The 11283-nt window shown below is 41.3% G+C and overlaps 1 protein-coding gene across 1 annotated transcript; it reads left to right on the top strand.

Moving 5' to 3' along the window:
* Positions 1-2160: 2160 nt before the first annotated feature.
* Positions 2161-10069, top strand: csrp3 (cysteine and glycine rich protein 3). The gene is made up of 6 exons (XM_004066820.3): positions 2161-2275; positions 5134-5255; positions 6461-6632; positions 7446-7575; positions 9570-9663; positions 9746-10069. Exons 2-6 carry the CDS (start codon positions 5144-5146, stop codon positions 9817-9819), a joined length of 582 nt encoding a protein of 193 aa, XP_004066868.1. The 5' UTR covers positions 2161-2275; positions 5134-5143; the 3' UTR covers positions 9820-10069.
* The last annotated feature ends 1214 nt before the right edge of the window (positions 10070-11283 follow it).

Raw genomic sequence — 11283 nt, 5'->3', positions numbered from 1 at the left:
TCGCTTCTTTATTTTGCATTGAAGTATTTTTTACTACAGTGCTGTATTTTTTAAATATAAAAGAATTAAAATTATAATCTGAGATGTACTGAACCTGTTTACCAATAACAGGATTTTCTTGGTTAATGAAAAAGTTGTCAAAATAAGAGCCTGTAGTTGGCCATATATGTTTCAGAAGGCATAACTGCCATAGAAACAAACTAAGATTAAAGAAATTCTCAAGTACCACAAAAATTGGTTAAAACCTCCTCTTCCAACCTTTTATGTTTTGAGTTCTTCCATTGAAAGAAGATGCTTTTAACCCATTTTCCTGTATCCCTTGTGCTATCAAAGGCACTTTAACATTGGGAATGGGGTCATCTAGACCCACTAGAGTCTAGACAGTGCGCTGAACCTTTTTTCTTCAATGATTTTTGATCTTCACTGGTCTCCACGGTTTACATGAAATCCTCTCCACCTTTATCCACCTTTGTCATGGTAGGGAGAACACGTCAATGTAAGGGTGGGGTCATCTGGACCCCATAAAATAGCAAAAGGGGTATATGAGTGAGTGTGATGTCATCCATAAAAATGCCTTCTGGCTCCAACCAAATGAAGACCATTCAGTTGACATTTTTTACTGCCGGCACCGCCGTGTTGGAGCCACTAGAGGTTAGTAAACAGTGGTTGGTCTGAGTCATTGTTTCTATGGCAACCACTCTCACCAATCAGGAGGGAGCTTGCTGGAAAGTCACACAGCTACTTCTTGAAAGTGGGCTACAAGAAATCTATCAGTCAAAGGTTTTGACGGGGGGGCAAGCAGGCTCCGCCTAGATTTATTGAGACATCTGATTGGTCTTTATAATTTGAATAACTTGCACTACAGGGAAAAAAAGGGATTATCAAGATCAAGGTTAAGAAAAGGTATCAGATCAAGAATTATTCTGACCAATAGAACGACTGAGTAACAGCAGTTTGTTTCTCTATAGACCTCTATGGGATTTTGGCTTCCTGGAGGCAGCAGGTACTTCCTGTTTGGAAGGCCGGGGGGGAGGGGTCACTCAGTCCAATTCCCTTATACAGTCAAGGGTGTAAACAGACCAATAAGGTAGCCACAATGAGCAAAGCTGCAGTTTCACTCTAAAAATGTCTAAAAGTTGTTGTTTTTTATTGCTACAAAAGTCCACTGTATTCTATAGATTGACAGTTAATTTAATGACCATCCATCTATTTTCCAAATTCCCTGAAGCCCTTTCGGGTCACAGGCTGCTGGAGCCTTTTCCAGTTAATGTTGGGTGAAAGCGAGGTAAACTACAGACAGGTAGTCAGTCTGTTGCAAGTCACACATTCACATTCACACTCAAAACCTGTAGAGGGAGGTGAACGTCAGTGTTGCTCAGCAACAGCCACGAAACATCACAGCTCTAGAGAAGATCTGCATGGAGGAATGGACCAAAATTGCAGTTACAGAATAAACTCAGTGAAGACCTACAGGAAACCTTTGACCTCTGTCATTAACAACCAGGGTAACAATACAAAGTATTGAAAAGAACTTGTATTGACCAAATACTTCTTTTCAAATCCATTCAATGGGATTTCCTAGATTCGTTTTAAACATTCTGTCTCTCATAGTTGTGTTTCCATGATGAACATTATAGACCTCTTATCTTTTAAGGTTAAATAACTTGCTGAATCTATGTTTCTCATTAAGAATTCAATTTTTTTCTCCCTAAATTTTTGAATTCCACTTTTTTATCCCAATGTATCATTTGGATGTGTACAAGAAGGTTTTTTATAGGAAAACGTAAAAAAGCAAAGTTCACTTTTAGTTTAAAACGTTTCTCTACAAAGTCTAGAAAAGTTTTGTAGACTCACAGGTGTGACAGTCAAAAACAAAACCATTTCTGTTCTAGAACAGTAAATAAGAGGATGCCTGGAGGAGAATACTTTCCACAAACTCAGCAGCAGTTTTTGATTCCTGTAAAACAGTGTTTCTTTAGGCTTGCAGCACAGTCTATGTTTATACCATGATACTGTGGCATTCAGGGCAGATGGCCTTTGAGCCACAGTTATCAAGTCAGAGCTCCCAGCATGGGTCAGTGAATGCAGCACAAATGCTCCAGTGGCTGATGTTCAAGCCTTATTCAGATAGGGATAAAGGGTCAGGGGGGCCTCCTCTCCGTCACATGTTATTTTGAGAGGATAGTTTCATCAAGGCGTTGCCAGAGTGCTGCTGATGTGAAGACGGTATTTAAACCTCTCTGTCATAAGCAAAGCACTCTGACAGAGACTACAGGTAAGGCGCATGTCTCTTTCTCTTCAAGCTTATCTTTTAGAAGCATATTGCAGTCCATTGGAAATAGCACGCTCAATTTAAGTTTTCTCTTCATAATGACAACAATTTCCTGATTTTTGACTTTTCTGCTTCATGTAAAAACCAAGATTACAGTTCATTTTCAGTTGAGGTCTATCTTTGTCCCTGATAAAACCACAGGATTTGCTGACTTACCATTCATTGTATGATGTCAAAATGATGATTTTATTTTGAAATGCACTTTTCCAGCCCTGTGACGTGTCAGATACCTCTGATAGGAGGTGAGAGCCCAAAAACCAGACGAGAAGCCTCAGTTCAGCAACGTGGCTCTTTCAGGTTTCACAAAAGTCTATGGATAACTGATGATGCGTCAAAACTTAATATAAATATTGTGGCTTAAATGGGAAAAACATTTTGAAAATTACATAAAACCACGGAACTAAAGAAAGCAGTTTTTTTTACTTAGAGAATAATTAGTTATGATCTCCTTTTGACTACTTTTGTTAAGTCTAAACTAAAGCATCAATCCATCCATTTGTCTAACCTGCTTAATACCATGGGGTTGCTGGAACCTATCCCTGCTACTGTTGGCGAAGCAGGGTACATCCTGAACAAGTCCCCAGTCTGTCTCAGGGCCAAAGTAAAACATACAGAATATATTTTAAAAAACTAAGACTAAAAACACTTTTAATGATTAGGGAATAAATAATTAAAAAATGTGAAAAGTCAGAAAAACAATGACGGAGAAACAAAGCAGATTGATGGCAGCAACTTAGAAACATCTTCCCTCAGTTACGTATTTAAGGCGGTTACAGCTTTTAGGGATGACTTCAGAATGGCCCATTTCTCCTTCGCTCAGTATTTTTTTCTCCCTGTATTGTTAAGACAGAAAATTCCTGGTTTCTGGCTGAACTCAGGTCCTCAGTGACCTGAGTTCAGCCAGGTGAGGGTGGGAGCTGACTGAGCAGTTCTTTTGGAGCTCTCTGACTTTAGTCACGACTGCCCTTACGGGTGGATACAGGCTGTCTGCCAGCGAAAAATGGGTGAACCTGTGCGGGGCATGCAGGTGCCCTGCACAAAATTTTAAGATTGTTGACCACTTGGACTACTCGGTCAGCATGGTTTTTTTCTACGGGCATGATATAGGTGACATTTCACTTCCCCCTTCCAGCAAGGAAGGGGGAAGTAGGTGAGATGCAGGCATGTACGATTTTTCATTAGTTGAACCATCCAAATCCTGCTCGGCCCACGAGGAGCACATTAGTGCTGTCCACGTGAGAAGTGCATGCAGCCTAAATTGTAGAATTGAGGAAATTAGACAAAGTGTGGTTTGTAAGCATTCCACTGGCTTCCTATGGGCCGTTAGGTATTATCTGCACACCCCGTGCCTGCAGCATTTGCATGAGTCGGTAGGGGTCCAGGTACTCCCACCTTACTAATGATTAGAGTTTGGCGTAAGGACATCGTACAACAGCATCACCCTAAAGGCCTGTTCACACCGGGACGAATTTCGCCGGCGATTTTCGCCGACGTTTAACGCCTCGTGACTAACAAAGGGCACCAATGAGAGTGTGCACACCGACGGGAAAAAACGCCACGCGCCAAAGCGTCAAAAAAAAAAACGCCTCGGGTTCGTTTTTTTTTTTCGACGCGTCGAAATCTATTCGACCAATGAGAATGGCGCTTTTGCACACGTGTCTGGAGCTTCTGAAGTTACAGTAAAACACAACTTGGGGGCGCTCAAACACAAAACTGCCTTGCTGAGCACACATACCAGCGAAGAAGATAGACGCCAAGTAGCGTCTACACTGCCGCAAAGAAATAATGACGGATATTCTTAAATATCCCCTTACCAAGTACCAGTTGGAGCTACTGGTGCTTGAAATATTCATGTTTTCTTTGTATTATTCTGACAAGCGCGTAAATACTTGCTCTCTTCTTCTGAGTGAAAAGCGACTTTAAGAATCGTAAAGTTGCGCAGCGCCACCTTGTGTACAGGAGTATTTCTGTTTACATTAAGCGCCATCTAATGTCAGGGAATGAAATTGCATGTTCGCTCGGCTCACCGTCAGCGAAAATCGCCTGGGTGTGAACACAAAAAACGTGGCGAAAAACGCTGGCGAATAACGCCTGGCGAATATTCGTCCCGGTGTGTACGGGCCTTAACTTTGGTGCAATTTACATTATCCTTATGAAACTTCACGATACGCCTACCACACACACACAATCGGACAATACATTTTTATGACTTCCCTTGAGGTGGGTGTATGACACACCCGCACTCCCTTTCAGATGCAGCCGTACCTCCCTACGACCCTCTATGTCTCAGATAGAGATGGTTTGGACACGTTGAGAGGAGGGACAATGGTGATGTTGGGAAAAGGATGCTGAGCACAGAGAGGAAGACCAAAGAGGAGGTTCATGGATGTAGAGAACAGGAGGACATGGGGGTGGTTGGTGTAAACGAGGACAATGCAGAGGAGAGGATTAGATTTAGGCAGAGGATTCAATGTGGCGCCCCCTTCAGGGACTTTTTCTTCATCACACTATTTTTTGCTTGACAAACCGACACAAGATGTTGCACCAGCATGCGGGCCTCCACTGCTTCAGGCTCAGAACCATGGCCTCAAACCTGGAGCTCCTTATTCTCATCCCAGTCCTGTTATGCTCAACTGAATATTTTTGGCATGAAATCAGAAAAAATAATGTCACTCACTAAATCTTTTAAGGTTTTTGTGTGTCACTGCTCTGCTTAGAACTGTCAAGACGCCCAAAGCACAACTACTCCTGAATTTAAAAAGAGTTTGTAGACTAATACGATCGTTTGTCTTTGTTTCAAGCTGCTTTGGGATGCCTAACTGGGGAGGAGGAGCTTCCTGTGCAGCCTGTATGAAGACTGTGTACCATGCTGAGGAGATCCAGTGCAATGGGAGGAGCTTCCACAAAACCTGCTTCATCTGCAGTGAGAAAATGTTCTTTGTTGCAATGGTTTCACTTGTCAGTGTCTCATCTGGTAGAAATATTTCCCCAGGATTTGATCAAAGTTCATTGTTGTCTCAGATCAAAGAGAAAAATTAGAAATATTCTGGACACTGTTTTAGAGCTTCTCTCATCTAAAATTTCCGTCCATTTAATTATTTAAGTGTTTAATTAGTTTATTATGAGTTTTTAAATTTTTTCCCCTCACTTTCAGTTTAGCATTTTATGTCTTGATTATTATTGTTCTGTCCCGCAGGAGTCCAATATCACTTTGTGTTCACAATTCTTCTTTCTTACAGTGTGATTTAGCAAAAATGTAACCCCCAGCACATATTCCAAAACTCACCAAAATTTGCACGCAACTAGTACCCAGTGAAAATGATTTTTGGGAAAAGTGAACCACCCCCTCACACACACACACACACGAAAAAATGACGACATAATTGTGGGCGAAACCGTAAAAAATGGGGTCAAAAATTCTTTGACCCCATTCATTATCTCCCAGCAGACGTGTTGGGGAGATCCAAAGGAGGTTTTAAAATTATTAAGGGATGGACACGGGACCTACGGTTTGGCGGCCATTTTGTGGCAAAGTGTCAAATTTTGTGATTTTCACATTTTCCTGCAATATAGGGAAAAAACTTTTGTTTAAGCAATCTTCAGAAAATTTCACACACATATCACTAGCTTCAATCTCCAACCACAACCAAAGTTTCATTGACCTTTGACCTCAGGAAGACGTAGTCACCTTGAATATTCAAAAAAAAAATCCTTTTAGCAACGCTGTAAATTCCTCCTGCGGGTTTTTAAACCTTCTGCAACCAAGCTTTTGCTAAATCTCTGTATTAATTGAACACTTGCTTGTGCAGAGACATTAACATTCTGGCTTGTTAGGTAACTGGATAACCGACTGACATGTTGTTCCAGTGGAAACTCTAAAAGACCTTTTCGATAAGCTCATCCATCGGCTAAGTGGTCATCTTTTCTCCAGCATTTACCTCACACTCCTCTCTCTTTCTACAAATAGCAACACAAGACATCATGTGTTGCTGTTCCATGATAAAAGCAGCTGGCTGTCAGCTTTATTTAACTTCCATTACCCCCTTCATGGCATTCCTCACTCAGGGTAATGGAGTGATTCCTCTGTGCCAGGTTTCATGAGGGACTATTCATGTTACTTTCATGCAGTGAGTTGCAGAAAAGGGCTGGACAGTACCACCGTTGCAGCCCATGACTCAGAGATTTACTGCAAGACTTGTTATGGCAAGAAGTATGGACCAAAAGGCTATGGATACGGTCAAGGAGCAGGAGCTCTGAGCTCTGATCCTGCAGGACCGGAAGAAGACCTGCAGCCACAAGAGTACGTAAAGAAGGTTGATTGCAGAGCCCTGTTTATATTTTACTGTAGATATAAACAAAAAAAAAAGACCATTTGGTGGAGGAGCTCTACAAACCTTTTCTTTGGCTGTTACCATGACAGCAAACACTTCAAACTATTGACTGTAGATGAGAACTGGACGGAGTGACCCCTCCCCCCTGGGGTTCCAAACAGGAAGTACCTGCTGGCTCCAAGAAGCCAAAATCCCATAGACTTCTATAGAAAAACTAAACAGCTGTCAGTCAGTCTATTGGTCATAACTATTGTTGGTCTGATCCTTTTTTTAACATGTTCTTGATCCTCATTTTTTAAATGACATTTTCCTTTATGGCAAGTTATTCAAGGTATAAACTGACTAGTCAGATGCCTCAATAAAGCATGAAGTATCTGCAGGCCCCCATGTCCAACGTTCAAAACATTTGATTGACAGATTTCATGTAGCCTACTGTCAAGTCAAAGGTGTCAATGTGTTTTGTGTTTCAACAAGCTCCCTTCTAATTGCTGAGAGTTGTTACCATAGAAATAATGATTTAGACTGACTCAGACCAATCACTGCTTTCTGACGTTGTCTGGGTTCATGGTGGCGTCTGTATCGAAAAAAATGGCGACTGAATTGACTTCCTCTGGTTGGAGCTGGGTGACGTCATCCTCACTCCAGTTCTCGTATACAGACAAAGCTTCAAACGGGACATCTGAACTTTAGCTGATCCGTTTCATGTTTTGCAATTGTAACCAAAGATGCAGAGTCACATGTTCGTTCTTTAAAACCTAACTGGGCCCACCATTTTTGTCTAGATCTAAGCCCCGTCCGGTCTCTTCCAACCCCAGCACCAATAAGCTTTCACAGAAGCTTGGGGGATCAGACCACTGCCCCCGCTGCTCCAAAGCTGTCTACGCAGCAGAGAAGGTGATGGGAGCAGGAAAGGTAAACACTCCCTCTGACTCCGGATGTTTTCGGTCTATCAGTATTTTTATGTGCATTTACAACAATCCCCAGAGCTAACAGTTATTGATTCCAGCAGCTTTCATGTTCCTCCTCCAAACCAAAAGGTTTTGGAACAAACACGTAGAGAAAATTCTCAACTGCTGAATGCAACCAAAACATATACAAAAGTCATTAGCACACTCTGTGAAATTAATCTTGTTCCAAGTCTTATTTATCAGACACACATAATTTTTCATAATCTGGTACAGATTTTCAGGAATTCCAATCCTAAATCTTTTTTCCTGCACACACACACGCTCACACAAACACACACTCGTTTAAGATGACCAGACAGTTTTAGTGGCTGGAAGCCGACACATGTGATCCAAACTTCTCTGTTGACGAAACCCACAATGCTCAAAGAGATCATTTCTGACCAAAGAATTATTTGATGCAAATGAAAACCCTACTTTACTTTGAATTAATGTAAAACAGCAAATAAAAAACATGACAAAGTCAGCAAATCCTTTTTTTTCATATGCTGAGAATTTTGGCAGATCTGGCAGATAAAAGTGTAAATTTTGAACATAGGGAAGTATCAGCTAATTAGAATTAAAGTGTTTTTAAATATAGTTTTCTGCTGTTCTGGTGGAGCTCTTTGAACGTGGACCCCAGAGGATTTTCTCAGAGGGTTGGAAAACAAAGAAACGTAGACAAGTACGGTATGTTAAAGGCATCCCTGGCCTCAGCCAGCTGTGTGGGCCACTTCTCGTGACCAAATGGCTCCATCTATCTCCGGTTTGGAGTATTTCAGCTCTTGGACTTTGAGACCAGACTGTCTGATACTCCTGCACATTTCTCTCCAGTGACAGTAGGAAAACTGTTTGATACTTGATATCAAAATAAAATAAATACTCTTTGATGATGATCAAAGAGTATAGATTTGATGATTTGACAGTGTTTCAGTTTTCAATGTAGTGAAGTTTAAAATATTTTCCAGGTTGTGAAAGCAGAAAAATCCATCAGTCAGATGTGTAGAGTTAAGTTAGATTTTTTATTTTCTGGAATATGCATACAGTAAGCCATTTGTAAATTGTTGTACTTGTATGTGATTGCTTTAAATTGTGGGATTTCATTACCTAAACTAGTCTTTTTGGACCTGTAAAGCTAAAGAAAAATAGAGTTATTAAACGATGAGAGGTAAAAAAAAAAAAAGTGTAAAAATTACCTCTGAAGAAGGAGAGGCAGAAATGTCTCACAAATGAACGAATTTGGTTTTCTGCACTGGTTTGAAAAACCTTTTTTTACCCACTTAGAAAAAAATTGTGTTTTTAACAACTTCTTGTGGCATTTTTTCATAAGATGGACATTTATAAATAAAATTACCAGTAAGCTTAAGAGCTAAGAGTATTTCTTTACACATAAAACTGTTGTAAAACAGAAGCAGATGTGGAAAAACGTTTAAATTCTTTTGAAAAAGAGTGTATTTGTGATGTATAAAATCCACTTAGTGTGCCACAGTTTCCCTGCTCTGCTTCATTCTGATTCATCTACTTCCAGACAAATAGATCCATGAACGTCATTGTTTTCCTCGTCTGAGCTGAAATCTGGCTAAAACTGTACTGCTGGATAGCTCTGATATTACTTACCATTTTTGCTGCAGCGGTTAATGTTAAGGCGGGGGTGTGAGGGGGCTGTAAGCTAGCGGGAGAGAGTGTTAACAGATAGACAATGGGAAGTGGGGGCAGGCTTACTTGGCGCCAACAGTCCCACCCACGACTCAGAGGTGAATTTCTGATCGACTGCTGCTCTGCAGAAATTATGTCGTAGAAAACAAGACAGGTTTCTTGATTTTTGCTAAAAAATAATAATTAAAATGCCATTGGGCACTCTTTTGAAGGAAAAAAATATGATCGGAGTGGGTCTTGAAATGGTACTTGTCAGATGAAAAATCAAACAATCCAACTTGCGTTGCCATAACTTTCTGTGTACAGGCGTGGCATAAAACCTGCTTCCGCTGCGCTCTCTGTGGCAAAAGCCTGGAGTCGACCACAGTGACTGACAAGGATGGAGAGCTGTACTGCAAAGGTTCGTAGAGAACATCCATTTGTTGGTCTGAAGAAACGCTGCCTGGAACTCAAGGAGCCGTCTGATCTTATTTCCTTTTCAGTTTGTTACGCAAAAAACTTTGGTCCAAAAGGCTTTGGATTAGGAAACGCTGCCATGTTGGAAGAACGAGAGTGAACCCCGTAGGACTGCCGTCTTTGTGGAGGCACGTCCTTCACTTTAACACCAGCTAATGATCGCTACACCAGACAAAGAGCATTCAAGACAGAAATGTCTCTAAGTGGATTCAATGAATGAAAAAAAAAGTTTCAAATGCAAACTGAGATCTTTTTTAGAGTCCAGAGTGGGTGGAATATGTTTGTTGCATGTTGTCCCAGCTAGTAGCAGCACAATGGATTACATCATTAAAGATGCTTGCTACAATCGGTTCAGTCTTCCTTTAATCTGGGGTCATGTGTGAAAATCAATTACAGATATTATAGCAATAAGTGAACAACAAAATGTAACAGCCATCCAAAGCCAAACTCTATAAATCATTAAGCTGAAACTAAGTAGCTAAAAACATCAGGGAGACTGGGAGGAAGGTGGTCAGTGTGTCATCTGGAATGCGGAAAGCAGATAAGGAGATGTGGGGGTGGAATGAAGAAGTTCAGGGGTTGGGTGTTAAGAGGAAAAGGTTTGCTCAGAAAAAGTGGGACACTGAGAGGACCGAAGACAGTAGCAGAGAAGATGCAGCACAAGTTGAAGGTGAAGGTGAAAAAATACACTAACAAAGGCCGTGTTAAAACTTGCAGTTCTGACACAAAGGAGGAAGGGAATAATCTGTACAGGTGAGGCAGAGTAACAGAAATGGAAGGATGTGCAGCAGGTCAGGGGGATCAAGGACAAATGGTAAAATGTTAAATGGCGTAGACGTATATAGCACTTTTCAAAGGTCCAAAGGGCTTTACAGTCACATTCACACACACATAAACATACTGATGGCTGCTCCATTGCTGAACACCGGCACGAACCTATAACCGCCGGAGAAAACGTATGGTTCAGTGTCCTGCTCAAGGACACTTCAACACATGGGCAGGCAAGGCAGGAGCCAAACCTACAAACTTCCGATCAGATAGTTGATGAATCAGAAGAATACCATAAAAAAAGGAGAAGAGGTGGACATTATAGAACAGGAAGCACCAAAGATCAACCAGGATAAAGTGAGGAAGAGATTGAAGAGAATGAAGAGTGGAAAGGCTGTTTGTGTTGACAACTTACCTGTGACGGTATGGAGGTGTTTAGGGGGAGTGGCAGTTGACCTTCTGGCTGGAATGTTCAACAAGATCTCGGAGAGTGAGACAATGAGAAGGAATGGAGGAGAAGAGTTCTGGTTCCATTTTAAGAAAAAGGCAGACGTGCCGAGGAGTGAGGCTGATGGGTAATACCATGAAGTTATGGGGAAGAGTAGTGGAAGCTAGGATGAGGGCATCCGTATGTATGTTTCATTCGAAGAGAAGGAACTGTATTTGTGCAGGACATGTATGAGAGCTGTAGAACAGGTGTAGTGTGTGACAGAGGGGTTTCAATTAGAACCACAATTAATGCAGATCATGATGTTTGCAGATGACATTGTGATCTGTAGTGAGAGAAGGAAACGGG

Source organism: Oryzias latipes, chromosome 3 (assembly GCF_002234675.1).
Source record: "Oryzias latipes chromosome 3, ASM223467v1".
NCBI classification, from domain to species: Eukaryota; Metazoa; Chordata; class Actinopteri; order Beloniformes; family Adrianichthyidae; genus Oryzias; species Oryzias latipes.
This window is presented reverse-complemented; position numbering and strand designations above follow the sequence as displayed.

Bases quoted from the DNA above. Each gene is read 5' to 3' on its own strand.
- csrp3 (XM_004066820.3), top strand. From the start codon at position 5,144: ATGCCTAACTGGGGAGGAGGAGCTTCCTGTGCAGCCTGTATGAAGACT. The intron at 5,256-6,460 runs GTGAGAAAATGT...ACTTTCATGCAG, and splicing joins CAAAACCTGCTTCATCTGCA to TGAGTTGCAGAAAAGGGCTG. The intron at 9,664-9,745 runs GTTCGTAGAGAA...TTTCCTTTTCAG, and splicing joins TGGAGAGCTGTACTGCAAAG to TTTGTTACGCAAAAAACTTT.